The sequence below is a fragment of the Artemia franciscana genome, chromosome 9 (assembly GCF_032884065.1).
Source record: "Artemia franciscana chromosome 9, ASM3288406v1, whole genome shotgun sequence".
NCBI classification, from domain to species: Eukaryota; Metazoa; Arthropoda; class Branchiopoda; order Anostraca; family Artemiidae; genus Artemia; species Artemia franciscana.
Window position 1 is genome coordinate 1168303 of NC_088871.1, and position 17206 is coordinate 1185508.

At 29.9% G+C, this 17206-nt stretch overlaps 2 protein-coding genes across 4 annotated transcripts in view; one reads left to right on the forward strand and one right to left on the reverse strand.

Moving 5' to 3' along the window:
• LOC136030857 (3-hydroxyanthranilate 3,4-dioxygenase-like) overlaps positions 1-17206 on the forward strand; it is a 56290-nt gene that overhangs the window by 16037 nt on the left and 23047 nt on the right. Inside the window, exons 1-2 of one of the 3 annotated variants that reach the window (XM_065709916.1) lie at positions 6963-7160; positions 10398-10688. The exons of 1 other annotated variant lie outside the window; for it this stretch is intronic. The gene's annotated coding sequence lies outside the window, so the exon portion shown is untranslated. Of the gene's footprint in view, positions 1-6962; positions 7161-10397; positions 10689-17206 lie in introns of those variants that run through there. One more of the 3 variants, XM_065709917.1, reaches the window with a different exon arrangement.
• On the reverse strand, positions 4602-15549 carry LOC136030858 (3-hydroxyanthranilate 3,4-dioxygenase-like). The gene is made up of 6 exons (XM_065709919.1): positions 15395-15549; positions 12009-12171; positions 9443-9549; positions 8308-8423; positions 6913-7142; positions 4602-4869 (listed from the first exon to the last, which is right to left on the reverse strand). Exons 1-6 carry the CDS (start codon positions 15493-15495, stop codon positions 4687-4689), a joined length of 900 nt encoding a protein of 299 aa, XP_065565991.1. The 5' UTR covers positions 15496-15549; the 3' UTR covers positions 4602-4686.

The following is a 17206-nucleotide window of genomic DNA, read 5'->3' on the forward strand; positions in this document are numbered from 1 at the left end:
ATTTAGCCATTACCACTCTACTCGTCAGCATGATTATAAATTATATCCCCCCAAAACACTGAAAAAAATTGGTCAATTATCTTTCGTTAGTAGAGTTGCCGGACCATGGAATGGTTTGCCTTTGGAGGCTGTCGAGGCAGAGAGTGTTCGAATTTTTAAGAGTGCATTAGTAAATACGCCTTTTTATTTAGACGCTTTTTTGTTGTGTCGTTGCATATTTACTTTAGATTAGTATTATGATTTTGTGTTTTTGTGACAAGCATTGATGCTTACCGCTATTCGTAATAATAAATAAATAAATATAATATATTTATCATGGATTCTTCACCCATTCCTTGTTTATTAATTAGAAATGAGTTAGAAGGTAAACTAGTTAAAAAGAGTTGCTTTGAATTAAGATAGGAAGCGTGAAATACTAATAAAATTGATAATATAAATGACAAAGGATTGACATGGAGAGTGGTTTCTGACAGATATAATACAACAAAATTGTTATAGTATTACAGAAAACAGGAAAAGATAATAATGCTTTATAAAATAATATGGTATTTGATAATATGAATATAAATAGAATTGAAGTGAAATTGAATGGATTTAAATATCCACAAGAAGATGTGAAATGTGAATTTAGTAAAAATAATGAGATTGTTCTGATGCTTATCAAAGATTTTTACATTTAGGATGCAAACATCAAGACGTTGGTAGTGGAGCTATTGTTAGCTATAATGACTTTAGAATAGTATATCAATTGTTTTATTTTGATGTTTCAAAGCATGAACGTAATATTGATGCATCTAGACCAACTGCTGACATAGAAATTAAACTTTTTTTTAGATGATAGGCCTGATAATCCTTATTGTATTTACTGTGTTATATTTTTAGAAAGAAAAGCAAACATAGACGTTATTGATCATTAATTACATGTTAATTTTTGAATTATTTCCGATTCAGAAATATGAAAAATATATGAAACGAGTCTAAATACTGTTCCAAGTCTATGAAATTTAACACATAAAGAAAATCCTTCTTTCTTCCGTATTATATTCTCCAAAGCTTCTTTCTTCATTCTTAAGGGACAACTATGATCGAAGGGTAAAGAGAAAGGTCAACATGTTACATCTTTTTGAAACTGGTCATAGAATAATTTTCAGTCTCTTTTTTTTGTGAAATAAGAAATACGAAAAATATATGAAGCAACTGCAAATACTTCTCCAAGTCTATGAAGTGTAACACATTCATAAAACCTTTCTCACTTTCCGGACTATATTCTCCAAAACTTTAAAAATACAAACCATCTTTTCTTAGAATGTTAAAGCTATGCACACCATCTAACCAAATACCGTGTCATTAGTCAAATCTTCGATTTCAATAGCTGAAATTTCTTTTAAAATGAGTACTTGCGAAACAGGTTTCTATGCAGAGCTCATTTCTGGGAAGAAAGCCAAAGGATATTAAAGGAATAAAAATTATTTGTGATTCAGAAAACTTGTTAAATAAAATTCTCACCTAATAAATGGATTAAATTTAAGCGAAATGAAAATGGAAAATAAATATAATCGAACCGTTAAAAAAGCAGACTTGGATCTAGGAATTGAATATGAAATTAAAGCAATGAAATGCTTAAAAACTAAACATGGAAATACATTCGTTTAAAAGGTATTTTTATAACCATTTTTTATTCAATATTTTATAACTAATTTTTATTAACTATTTTTTTTAAGGTGAAACAGTTGATCGTTTTGTACCAAAACAGTTTGATTCTACAGCAACTGATTTTGAACAGAAGTTTAAAAAGTTAGATAAAGCTATGATTTTAAAAGTTATTAAAGAAAAAATAAAGATAAAAAATTATTTAGATATTGATATTAACCTAGCATATCAAACTTTTGAATGTTAAATTATACTAGTAGTATATCGAATAATGTAGTATATAATATAAAATATTGAATATAAGTAAAATATGTATCAAAAACTTATTTCACAAGACCTTTTTCGATGTCAAAAGTTATGAGGGAAATTGTTAAAATGTCGTACATTTTCATTTAAAATGATGCAAATTCGATTGAAAAGGGGGAAAACTAGTCGATTTGATGAGTATCCAGAATCTACAATTACTATACTACTTATGGGTCAGAGGTTTGAGGCTTCACTAAAGCAGCTAAGCTAAAGTAGCTTTAGCAACTAAGGTATTTTAAGTGAATTTCAGGCTTAAAGCCATTTACTTAGTTTAGGAGTACGGAAAGGAGATTTGGGGCTATTTACTTATGGAGGGCTAGTTTGCTTAGAATGGTGAAATTTTGGAAGAAAATAATTAAGTTACCTAGAGATATTTTAGCACACAGCTCGTTTAGAAAATTCTATCCTACTACGCAAAAAAAGCTTACACGGAGACTGCATAAAGGGTTACTTTGCCTCCCTCCAACCGACAATAAAAAAACTTCTTTATTTTACGCTTCAATAATGCGGAAACAAAGATTTTACAAATGGTTTGTCCTACAAATTGTTCCACCTCTCCTACCCTGCAAAACTTTTTCTTATTAATTTGATAATTTATATTTTGTTTCTTTCCCCCCCATTTCATCTTTCTTTTAACTTTAGCCTTAATTAGATAGTGAAGAGCTCTTGCCACCCCTTTGGTTTTAATTTCGTGTAATTTTAATAACTCCCTAATTTTAATAACTCCCAGTACCTTGTTGTTCATCTCTTCTCAATTTACACATGCCAAACACATTTAGCGACCCTCTTTGACCCTTAAATATGTGCATCAGATTTTCATCTAATCAAAACCATAGACGTCAACAGATTTGAAGCATAGTAATAACAAAATATCGCCTTTTTGGAAAATTTTGGGAATTTAGTCTTAAGTTTCTGCAAGTAAGCCCTTTCTACTTCATCAACATTTTCCTTTTTTAAATAGTATTCACTACTTATCTTCCTATTTCCTTAGCAAACACTCTTTCATGTCATGAATTCCAGTTTCTTTGAAATTTAGGACTTTAAACGACATTCATTATTCAAGTCAAAATCACACTTCTTTAAGTAAGGCCTGTCTTCTTCAAAAAAATGTTTTATTATTTAATGATTTGTACTCCTTTTTCTAGAATTTCAATAGCAAAAGTCCTTTTAATATTAAAATCCTAGTTTTCTTAAAATCTTTTAGCTTCTATAGATTTAAATGTCATATTTCTTCAAGAAACTTTCTACTTCATCAAATTTGCATTTCTTTTTCTCGAAATTCGATGAAAAACTGGTGTTGTATCAAGAGATCCAGTTTTATAAGGTTTTGAGGTCCTAATGATTTAATTATCACACTTCTTCAGGTAAAGCCTTTAAAATTCCTGAAAATATTCCATCATGACGATTTTCACTTCAATTTCTCAAGATAGCAAAATTCTATCCATGTTGACAAAACTGGATCTGTTAAAAATTTTAGAATTTTTCAAATTCAAATGCCACGTAATCGAAACTAAAAACTCTTCTGTTTTATCAAATTATATTTTTTGGGACTTTTTGATTTTTTTTAGAACTTAATTTGGACTCCTTTTTAATTTTGATGAGAAAACCCTTTCCATGGCAAGTATTCAACTTTTCTTAAAAATTTTGTTGGTTGGAGGAGAAGAAGAACTTAAGGAAAGAACTAGGAAAGTTTGAATATTCTAAGCGAACTTGGAAAGGCCTAAAATCCTATCGATAACTGGAACACTATATCACAGACTATTGCTTAGGTGTTTGTTTTTGGCATATTTATTTAGAGTTTGAATAGCCTAAGGGAAATTGAATGGAACTAAAAAAGTCAATCGGGATTTGATAGAACGTCAGAGCAACTCCTATCGTGAAAACTTTCACACATTATACCAACGATCATCCTTTAAGTTTTTATTTTTGACTTTTATTTTCTAACATCCTTCTTTAGATTACTTTTATCCTTAACGCGTTTTAGGACTAAAGACTATATTATGTTAAAATTCCGGCCCAATGGGTGAAATTTAAACATGGCATTACTGGCAGGAAGAAAAAGCCATTTAGAGCTGTTTAAAAGCTCATTTTGACGAAAAAGTTTTTTGTAAATTTTTTGACGAAAATAAAGAGTGACGTTGCAACTTAAAACGAACAAAATTACTGCTTCGTGGTTTATGCAACGTATTTTGGAAAACTACTTTAATCAAACCTACTCATGATATTTCCCTATCCTTTAGATTTCTTGATAACTAGCGTTTGCTGAAAACACAAAATGGACGCAACGAGACAGAAATAGAAACGGAGAAATCGTTGAGTGGCCTGCCAAAAATAAGAGAATATCTAATAAAGCTCTCAATAGTCTTATATTGACCTTTTTAAGAGCCAAATGATATTAGAAAGCAGCCAGTCTTCTCCTCTGCCCTTTTCCCCTACTTACCCCCCCATAGGCCCAAAACATCTGATCAATATTTTGAGACAACAATTTTGTCCAAAATATTTGAAAGGGTCAAAAAATGTGTTCTAGGGTTGATTTAACTCCTAAGACTTCTGGGATAAACGTTTTGAATTATTGAAGTTGGCATTTGTTAACGCAAAAATATCATAATATCCTGAAAATCTTCCTACATTGAATAACAATGAAATAGAATTCCCACACCTAATTTATTTTCAAGGTTAATCACTGAGCAAACACCAAAACTTAGGAAAAAGTAGTAAACTGAAATAAATCTAGTATTGAACTGATCTTTGCCAATTATTTAAGCTTCGGCAATAAGGGATTGTTATTTGTAAGACTCTAGCGCCATCTTCTCTCATGATTTTGTAACGACGACCCCTTCGAATGTAACTTGTGTCGTTTACTTCAAGAATACGCGTTGCTTCACCAGCAATGTCAAGAATGGATGTCCCACGCTGCAAAAATACATACGACAATCAGAAAAATCCAACTCTTCTTAGAAATTTTTTTTGTTTAAACACGAATACATTTAGGATCTATTGGAATAAACCAGAAGTTTGTCAAAATTTATTTGATATCAGCCCTTTAGACACAAAAAATAACGAGTTATCAATTAATTTTATTGAAAAACGAACTATCGGTTTATCTATAAATTAATCCTAGGTTGTTAGTTAGTTCTTCAATTCTTAAGAACTTTCTTAAGTTAGGAACTGCGGGAAAATTTCAATGAAGTTAGTTTCATTTCAATCACTATTCTAGAGTTCTATAGCGTTAGAACAAAATGGCTCTAGGGATCGAACCACAGCTTCAAAAAAGAGAAAAATAAAATTGTTTTTTTTTTAAATACTAAAACTAACATTTGTGGTTTAAAATGGCGACAGAATATCTATTGTAAAATTTCGTCTATGTTACGCGTCAAGTTTTATGTTTTGGAAGACTCTGTGTGGGTCCATAAAACTATTAGACTGTTTTAAAAATGATTATTGTGAAACTTTCAATATATATATATATATATATATATATATATATATATATATATATATATATATATATATATATATATATATATATATATATATATATATATATATACATATATATATACATATATATATAAATATATATATATATATAAATATATATATATATATATATATATATATATATATATATATATATATATATATATATATATATATATATATATATATATATATGGATTTGAATCTTCATTTTTTGAAACTAAGGAGTGAATATTAAATTGTGAATTAGTATCTGGAACATGGGACAAGCTACGATAGTCTGGTCCCATGGGACAAGCTAGGATAGGGCTTTTCCCGGAACAGCTGAATGCTAGGAATTTACTCAAATTAGGTAGATTAAGTTTGAAATTGGGTTTTCGTAGGTGAGCCCTGCTTGTCCGGGTAAATCATATTTTGACTATTTTTATGAACTGGTATTATAATTTTGAATATAATTGTGTATCGCTGGGGTAGCACAGTTTAATAGGTGGCGAAATACCAAGGAATATTGAGAAGCTATACAATTAAAAAGAGAAGATATTCATATGCATCACTTTAATATAAACTATTTTTATGTCTAAACGCTGCCTGTTTTAAAACTATTGAAAAAAGAAGAGCTATGCTTATTTTCAAAATACAATTTTTTTTTGTTCGAATTGTGCAGTACAGTTTTTTAGCGTCAAACCATAACAACATTATATATGTATAATATATATATATATATATATATATATATATATATATATATATATATATATATATATATATATATATATATATACATATATATATATATATATATGTATATATATATATATATATATATATATATATATATATATATATATATATATATATATATATATATATATATATATATATATATATATGATATCTAAACAAAAGGTTCGTGAAGAAAGCACAAGGACAAGCACTGTCACAAAACACGAAATACAGAAAAAACAAAGAATTTCGCAGACACAATGGACAGTTACTATCCAAGACTTCGTTTTTACATGATTTTGAGACTATATTGCCTTTACATCCTTAACATAAATAAAAAGAAATTATTTTTCATTTTCTTGATTGTTAACCACTATTTATATACCCAAGTATTTTCATTTTAAGCCTAAATCAATTTTCTAGTAGAATTTGTCTTGCTCTTTTTCCAATCTTGTTGTATCCATTGGTTTCTAAACAAACCGCTAAAGTTTGTAGTAGGACAGGAAACTTTGTCATTTAAGGTTTCAACGTTTCCAATTTTTTCTATTTATAGCTTCATTTGAAGGAAATGGTTATAGGTCTTTTTCTCGTAAAAAATATTATGAACTTAGGATAGTGAATAGATGGAAGGTCTGAGAGTGCGAAAAAACCCTAATATATAAGGTAATATCTGTTGTTGTCAGATTTAATGTCACTGTTTATGTTTATATAGAAAAAATGTTTCTTTTTATTTAATATACAATTATAACTTACAATAGCCCATATAAAAGTGTCCGCATCTTCATTGACAACTTCATCCTCGCCAGTTCCGTATACAATTATTTGAGATTGAAAATCCCCCTGGAACAAATCAAGCTTTCCGTTACTAAGCCTTTGGCTGTTACGATCCAGCCACTGCTCAAGTGAAAATGGCTCATCTACTGACACTTTTTCATTAACCTCATAAGGACCAATCATCAGCTTAGAATTGTTTGTTGGAGTACCTGGAGTGAAAAGAACAGGTAATTCATATATGAATGAAAATAGACTTTTCGTTAATAGAATAGATTTTATAAGTTGAACTCATTATTTCAAAGTGTGAACAAGAAATGGCGAAGCAAATGTTATAAATCTGTTGTATGATATGTAATGTATCTGTTGTAATTATATAGTCTATAGTTTATAGACATAGTTTATATATATATATATATATATATATATATATATATATATATATATATATATATATATATATATATATATATATATATATATATTATATATATATATATAGTTTGCAGAGTCTATAGTTTCTATACTGTTTGTACTTTAGTTTCTTTTACTCCTATATCCTCTCTCATATTCTCGTGTCATACCACAATTAATTCAAGTTTCATTTTTATTTTTTATTTTTTTCCAATAGGCTAAAAAAAAATTAGGGCTGCGCTGATTTGACAATGATTCATGCGCTAGTAACCATCAATTAACTGGAGGTTAACTTTCAAAGAAAATTAGAGAAGACACTAAAGAGTTTGTTCAAAAGCTAATTTAAATAATTAAAGGTCCTTAATTTCATTTTCTTTTTTATTCTATTCAGGATTCTATTATCCAAGTAGAGGTCATCAAAAGGGAGAAATCGTATCGCTAATAGATGGGATGCCTACTGTCCTTTAACAGAGAAAAGAAAGGATTAAAAATGAAAAGCCCATAATTTTCTTTCTTTTTTTTATTCTATAGATGATTCTAGAAGACAAGCTGAGGTCATCAAAAGAAGAAATTGTTTTGCTAATAGCTGTTATGCCTGCTGTCCCTTACACCAAAAAAAAAAACAAAAAAAAAAAAAAACACTAGTATTGTCATGTGACTTCTGTAAGTATAATATTAATTTAGATAAACAATACCCTATCATATCATCAAAGAGAACACCAAACAATAAATTCGTTTAAAAAAAAAGATACACAAAATTGGCACATCAAAAATATACTCAGTGTACAACCATTTTTTCTTCTTTATTTTTTTTTGAGGGGGAATAAATCTCAAGGCTTCTTCACCGTAGCAATGAGAAAATATTTTATTCATGATAAAGCAAGATAAATTACTGAATTGATCTATTTACAAACAAATATCATAAGCTATAATTAAAAGGTTGTTTCATAAAATAGGGTTTACCTGTTTTCGATTCTTCAGAAGCAAAAAAATCATCAATGACTGGCTGAATGTCTTTTGGTTCGGTGAATTTGAACCATCTTTCGTAAAGAACATCAGAATTGTCTCTTGTATAAAATCTGAATAAATTCAAATTTATTAGTTAATTGGAATATTTCAGATTTTGGTGTTGCGGTACATATCGACACAGTTAAGGAATATAAGATAATACTAGGTCAGCAACAACTGTTAGAAAAAAAAATTGAATTTCAGGTGAGATAATGTTTGAATAAAAATATGAATCATCTGGTTCAAGACTCAGTAAGAATAAAAGCAACAAATAAAAAGTGATTGATAGCAAAAAAGTCTTAGATAAAAATAAGATATAGAACCTGAAGTACTTTAGAAATAGTAACATAAAAATTAAATTTGGTAGAAATAATTTTTTAAACGCTCAATTTATTAGAAACATGCAACCATTTTCGTCAATGACCATTATCAGACAACCTTCTAGGGTCAAACGAAAAGAAGGTCATCCCCGAGTGGGGTTCGTGGATGTCTTAAGGAAAAATTTAAGGGAAAGGGGAACTTCTTGGGAGGCTGTAAAGAGCGAGGCTTTAAACAGATTATGATGCAGGAGGAGAGTGGGCGGCTGTATTAGCCACAGTCGTCTTTCTCCTGCAGCGAGTTGTTAGTAGTTAGTAGAAATAGTAGTACCTAACTATTATTATGTCTAAGCTGGACTCCCCAGGGGTGAATGTAGCGGGATTTTTGATATAATCCTATAAACAATATTCTTTTGGCTTTTTGAGAAAATTTATTTTTAAAAAATGGCTTCTTACGACTGTTTTAGTAATTATTAATAATATTTTACTTTAACTAATAATTATTAATATTAATAATTAATAATAATTATTATAATTAAATAATAGTTATAATAATTAAGTATTAATAACATTAGTTATTTTCTATACAAGAAGATGAAAACTACATTTAGTATAAATTGAATAGCAATTTAAGTCTTCAAAGGATAAAACTCGATTGAATCCTATTTAAAATGAAATGGAAAGTGTTGAAATTGAGGTCAATATATTTGTCCATGTATATGTAGGCAACTTAACCAAGAAAAAATTCAAGAAAACAGGAAAAATTAACTCACCTGATGCAGTCCAGCTCTTGTCCAACTCGACTTCTTTCCACGCGCAGCCCAACAGTATTCGAATAGCGCTGAGGGGAATTTGGCACCCTTGCTGGCAAAAGAAATACCTAATATTATAGAAAAAAGGTAATCAAAAGAAAAAAATATTAACCATGGTAGAAAATGGATAGTTTTGTTAATGAAGTGAATATTGTGTTACAAAACAAGGAACCTAAAAATGTATATATATATGTATAAATATATATATATATATATATATATATATATATATATATATATATATATATATATATATATATATATATATATATATATATATATATATATATATATATATATATATATATATATATATATATATATATATATATATATATATATATATATATATATATTATATATATATATATACATATATATATATATATATATATATATATATATATATATTTATATATATATATATATATATATATATATATATATATATATATATATATATATATATATATATATATATATATATATATATATATATATACATATATATATACATATATATATATATATATATATTTATATATATATATATATATATATATATATATATATATATATATATATATATATATATACATATATATATATATATATATATATATATATATATATATATATATATATATATATATATATATATATATATATATATATATATATATATATATAAAATGCTCCCTAAATTGATAAAAAAGTTATTTGATTGAACTAAATTAAAGGATTATGATCCATCCTATTGATGATGGATGTCTCAGTAATAAATATTATATGGCAATGATAGCGTTGAAGCTTCAACTAACATTGTTGGATGGGGCATTTTCCTACATTCCTATGAATAATGTCTAAAATAAATTTAAATTGTGTAGAAAATGCCTCAGTCTTTATTTTCAAACAGAATCCCGTTCCTTGAGGTGGTACAGCCACCTACACCGCCTCTCGCCAACTACCCCTTGCAAGGACCAACATAGAAATGAATCACTCGGAGAATGGCCTGCGACGTCCTCTAGGGAGGCCACACATCAGATGGGCTGATGTAATAAGCAATGGTCTCCTCAGCCGCATTATCAGACCAAATGTGGCCCCATCGCTAGCCCTGGATAGGATCCTAGCCATGGAAGGTTGACGATGCTGTCAACTAGTTCCCTCTACCTTGGCGACCCTTCTGAGCAAGAGCTTTAAGTCTGAAGTAAGTCAAGCTCTTTCATTAGCAAATTACTTTATCTTAGTGACAAATCTGTTGACATTTTGTTTTCTATTGGAAAAGTTTCTTCTGTTTTCATAATAGTATACTGTTATTTGACGTTGAGCGATATTATAAAAACCAATGAATATAGTAAACTGATAAGAGTAGAAACTGGAGCTAGCGTTGAAAAGAAAACTATAATTCTGTTATACTTTAGGCTGCTAAAAATGCAAGGTTGGCTCTGAGAAATTATATTTAGTCACTTTGTTATGTTTTGTTTGAATGAGTTTATCGTCTTACTTCGATCTTTTTGCCAGTCCTGGTTGAACTTCGTTGAACTGAGGAGGCTAGAGCTGTTTTAAAAAAGTTCTTAACATTATTAGTTTTAATTTTCGCATTTTAATGTAAGTTTATTTATGTATACATATTTTTTTTCTCTCTCTTTCTCATGTTGTGCTGAAGACGGCCCTTGGACTTAGGGCCGAAATATTCACAGAATTGATTTCCACTGTCTTGAAAAGATTTTCCCTATTGTTTCAACTTTGTATTTGTTTGTTATAATTCTGTCCCAAGTCGGCCCACTAGCTTAAAGGCAACTAGCCTAATTCTGCCGAGATGTTCCCAAGCTATTTTAGGTACAGAAAGGGTTTTGAATTATTATAATTTTTAAAAATTAAAGTACTGGTTAATTATCAGTTTTGATCCTTTGACATTGTAGATTAATCACATCAATTCTTTGAATTTTTTTAATTTTTAATTAGGTCGCTAGACGCTATACTGTAAGGCCACTTGCAGTTTTTTGATCACCGTCTTCTCATGGTAAGTTGGCTACGACCCCCTTCTTCTCGTTCTCTTAGATGTACTGAAGTGTCAAGGAGAAAATTTGACACATTTTTTTGGGCCAAAAAAAAAATAAATCTATTGAATCGGAATATATTATTAAATGGACCCTTAAATAAAGGGGTAAGGACATAGGCTTTGTTGGGTTTACATTCAGTGAGAAATGTCCTAGCATGACATGATATATTCTTTAGAAAATGTTTTCTTGCTCTCCTTGCTTGATAGTGATTTTGCGTCGGAATCATTTTTTTCATTATATACAAATCCATTTCATAAAGGGGTTAAATATTTCGTTGACTATAAAAACTCCTATTTTTTTTACTATAAAAGCGCCTATACTGACTATAAAAGTTGACTGTATTTTTGGTTTCTTAAGTTACTTTTGCTTGCATAACAATATACTACTAGCATCTGGTTTGAAAAATATCATAAAAGCTGTGTAAGTAACTATACTCTTTAGAAAACAGTTTTCTTATCACTAACCTCTCCTTGCTTGATAGAGATTTTGCGGCGGATTCCTTTTTCCATTACATACAGATCCATATCTCCATTTTTCATATAGAAAAATTGGTCACAGTTGGTTATACGGTAATCTTTACGCAGCTTCGGACCTCCAACGCAATAAACCTTCAATTGTCCGTCATACCTAATAAAAATAAATATTAGTTTCTGAAAAAGTGGATCATACTAAATAGCCCTATTCCATATCGACACCAAAAGGAGGGGACTGACTTGGTCTTTATCTCACACCCTCCCAAAACAACAAAAATTTTCAAAAAGCTCAATATTTGATTTCCCCTCCGTCTTCTTCAAATTGTTATTAATTTTTGGTAAAAATTTTGAAAACTGAAAAATCTGGTAACATGGGTATGTGTCTGAAAAAAAAGGCAACATCATTGACTTCGAAACAGCAAAGTTCAGAAACTAATTATAAGAACCTATATAAAATGTTCGTTGCATAAAGTTTTCTATCTCTGTTTTTATTTTAGTTTTATATGGGCTGGTAATAAAAACTAATTTTACCAGGAAAATTAGGTGTATTTGAGTTCGCTTTAAAAAGCTAGCCACATCATTTTTGTCACTGCAGTGACTTTTTTTCAATGTATTTTTCAATCTAAAGAATACCCAAAAGAAATTTTCAGAGGTCGCATATAATTGACCAATAGACCTGAACACTTGCTATCGAATAATGATAAAATTATTTTCTTGCATTGAAGCATTGAAACCAAAGGACTTTGTAAAAATAACATGACAAAAATCGTAACAGGGATTGTAAACCCTAATTTAACTGAATAAAAAAGAGAAGCAAAGTCCTTTAAGTGAAAGTAAGGAGCAACATCAAACAGGTCGTGGTAACGAACTGTAGTAAGGAGCGACCCGGCTCAATAGTAAACGAAACTCTAAAAAACGGAATTTTGATGCTAAAAGATACATCAAAAGAATCTGATTTTCATGCTGATTTTAAATATATAAGTCTTATCAAATTTAGTCTTTGTCATCAAAAGCTACGAGCCTGAGAAAATGGAAAATAGGGGGGAAACCCCACTAAAAGTCATAGAATCCTAACAAAAATCGTACCATCGCATTCAGCGTATCAGAGAACCCTATAGCAAAATTTTGAAGCTCCTATCTACAAAGATGTGGAATTCCGTATTTTTTGCCAGAAGACAGATCACGGGTGCGTGTTCATTTGTTTGTTTGTTTTTTTTTTCCAGGGGTCATCGTATCGACCAAGTGGACCTATAATGTTGCAAGAGGGTTCTTTCTGACGGGAATGAAAAGTTCTAGTGCCATATTTAAGTGACCAAAAAATTGGAGGGCACCTAGGCTCCCTCCCACGCTCAATTTTTCCCAAAGTCAACGGATCAAAATTTTCAGATAGCCATTTTGTTCCGCATAGTCGAAAACTATAATAGCTATGTCTTTGGGGATGACTTACTCCCGCATAGTTTCTGGGGGAGGGGCTGCAAGTTACATACTTTGACCAGTGTTTACATACAGTAATGGTTATTGGGAAGTGTACAGACGTTTTCAGCGGGATTTTTTGGGTTTGGGGTGGGGTTGAGGAGAGGGGCTATGTGGGAGGATCTTTCCTTGGAGGAATATATCATGGGGGAAGAGAGATTCAATGGAAAGGGCGCGGGATTTTCTAGCATTACTATAAAAAAAAACAATGAAAAAATAAACATGAAAAAGTTTTTTCCAATTGAAAGTAAGGAGTAGTATTAAAAATTAAAACGAACAGAGATTATTACGCATATGAGGGGTTCTAAAAATACTTTAGCATAAAGAGCGAGGTATTTAGGAGGAGGTAAATACCTCTTTATGCTAAAGTATTTTTTGTAATTTCAACTATTTATTCTACGGCCTTTCTGATTCAGGGGTCATTCTTAAAGAATTGGGACAAAATTTAACATTTAGCGTAAAGAGCGAGGTATTAACGAGTGGACAAACCCCCTCATATACATAGTAAAAATATTAAAATATAAAAGTTTGTTACGTAAATTAATTCTTAAGTTACGTATATTTTTTACTAATAAAAACGTTTGTTAAAAATGATAAAGTTTTAGTTGCCTTTTTAAGTAACCGAAAAATTGGAGGGCAGCTGGGCTTCCTTTCCCACCCCTTATTTCTCAAAATCGTCTGATGAAAACTATGAGAAAGCCATTTAGCAAAAAAAAAAGAATTAATATGCAAATTTCCTTTTAATAATTTATGTCCGGAGAGCCAAAATCAAACATGTATTAATTCAAAACGTTTAGAAATTAAATTAAAAAAAAATAGTTTTTTTTAACTGAAAGTAAGGTGCGACATAAAAACTTAAAACGAACAGAAATTACTCCGTATATGAAATGGGTTGTCCCCCCTCGCAATCCCTCGCTCTTTACGCTAAAGTTTGACTCTTTGCCACAGTTCTACTTTTTAAAACAATTCAAAACTTTAGCGTAAAGAGCGAGGCGTTGAGTAGGGGACAATCCATTTCATAAACGGAGTAATTTCTGTTCGTTTAAAGTTTTTATGTCGCACCTTACTTTCAGTTAAAAAAAAAACTAGTGTTTTTTTTATTTAATTAAAAAAACGAACAGAAGCCATTCTGTATATGAGGCTACCCTTTGCCTTTTTGTGTGATTAGTCACCTTAAAGAATCAGGACGTTGAAAAAACGTTTAATGTTAAAGAAAAAACAATATGAAAATTCTGTTTGGCTCAAATAGCGCTAGTTAAATCTCGATATTAGTAAAATTTCAGTATGAATGGGTCTTAACAGAGACCAGTTTATTGCTACTGAAGAGCTCAGTTGATGGATTTTCTTGGATTATAGGAGCTTAAAGCACTAAATTTATTAATCTAAATTAGTCCTTTTGCATTAATTTGGAACGTTTTTTACTTCTTTTAAAGACGTTTCAGAGTAAAGAATGAACTATACAAGCTGTATGAATTACACAAATTGTTACTTGCAAACGCGATAATGAATGGGCTCATTATTTGACGAGTAGTCTTGTATTTTAAAATTTTAAAGTTTAAACTTTTTCCAATTCTTTAAAAACGACTCTTGGAACACAAGGATATTATTTTATTAGAACAATAAGTAGCTTTTTTTTTAAAATTTCGAAAAACTTAAGCGTAAAGATTGAGGTATTGAAGAGGGGGCAATCCCCCTAGTATACGTAATAATTGCTGTTCGTTTTAAGTTTTAATATTGCTCCTTTCTTTCAATTGAAAAACTTTTTTTTATTTAATGACAAAAAATACTTGTTCCATCTATACCAGCAAGGATATATTATTTTTTTATCTTATTGTTTTTTTCTTATGGACTTAGTTATATTGGCTTCAGAACAGTTTATGTAAAATAATGGAAAAGGTACTTACAAAATTTTGGCACAAAAAGCTGGTTTCAATACTTCTTTATTTTCTTTGACGAATTGGTTGATATTTTTCTTTCTTCCAAACATCTCTGAATTAGTAGTCATTTTGATTGTTTTTAGTTAGAAAGCTGAAGCTAAACTGATACTTTATTGAACATATTTTTGTTTATATATAAGTTATTCTATAAAAAAAGTGTGATAAAGGTTAATAGATACCTTAATGCCAAGAGCTGGTCTAGCAACAAGAAAAACTGGTAAGTTTCATAATTAAAACTTGATGTAGAAATATCATTCAAAAGGTAATAAATAAAATAAAGCCAGTTTTTTAATACCATATTTTATGATTTTCTGAATTTCTATATATTTTTAATTTATATTCATTCATATTGCCGATAATATGTAACATTGTGTTTTATCCAATTTGAACAAGCTGGAAATCCCACATAGTAATATTATAGTTTAATGCCATTCGAAAAAGTCTTCACATTGTCATTGAATAAAAACAAGTTTCTGCATCTGAAAGTAGGAAGCAATATTAAAACTTGAAAGGAATAGAGATTATTCCATGTATGAAGGGATTTTTCCCCTCCTCAACCCTTCATTTTTTACGTTAAAGTTTTTAAAGCTCAAAAAAAATTTCTTATTCCAACGTTTCAGCAGTTATTCTTGAAGAATTTGAATAAAAAAACAAACTTAAGTGTAAAGAGCGAGGGATGGAGGAGGGAGTATCTGCCTTCATATACGAAATTATTTCTGTTCGTTTTAAGTTTGATGTCGCTCCTTCCTTTTAGTTGAAAAAAATTTGTTTATCTTATTGAGTTTCTAATCGTTTTTCAAATCATAGCGACCTAACCTAGATATTAAATAGAAAAGAAAACAATTTTCTTCCAGGAGCAACATTAAAACTCAAAATGAACAGAAATTATCCCGTATATGAAGGGGTTGCACCTTCCTCAATACCTTGATCTTTTTAGCACTTTTAAAAAGCATCCCTATCAAACAGTTCGTGGTAACGAACTGTAGTAAGGAGCGACCCGGCTCAATAGTAACCAAAACTCTAAAAAATTGTTAAAAATTTTGATATCAATAGCTACATCAAAAGAATCGCATTTTAATGCTGATTTTAAATATATAAGTTTCATCAAGTTTAGTCTTACCCATCAAAAGTTACGAGCCTGAGAAAATTTGCCTTATTTAAGAAAATATGGAGAAACACCCCCTAAAAGTCGTGGGATCTTAACGAAAATGACACCATTAGATTCAGCGTATCAGAGAACCCTACTATAGAAGTTTCAAGCTCCTATCTACAAAAATGTGGAATTTTGTATTTTTTGCCAGAAGACAAATCACGGGTGCGTGTTTATTTGTTTTTTTTTTTTTTTTCTTTTCCCCAGGGGTCATCGTATCGACCAAGTGGTCCTAGAATGTCGCAAGAGGGCTCATTCTAACGGAAATGAAAAGTTCTAGTGCCCTTTTTAAATGACCAAAAAAATTAGAGGGCATCTAGGCCCCCTCCCACGCTCATTTTTTTCCCAAAGTCAACGGATCAAAATTTTGAGATAGCCATTTTGTTCAGCATAGTCGAAAACCATAATAACTATGTCTTTGGGGATGACTTACTCCCCCACAATCCCTGGGGGAGGGTTTGCAAGTTACAAACTTTGACTAGTGTTTACATATAGTAATGGTTATTGGGAAGTGTACAGACGTTTTCAGGGGGATTTTATTTTGTTTGGGGGTGGGCCTGAGGAAAGGGGGCTATGTTGGAGAATCTTTCCTTGGAGGAATCTGTCATGGGGGAAGAAAAATTCAATGA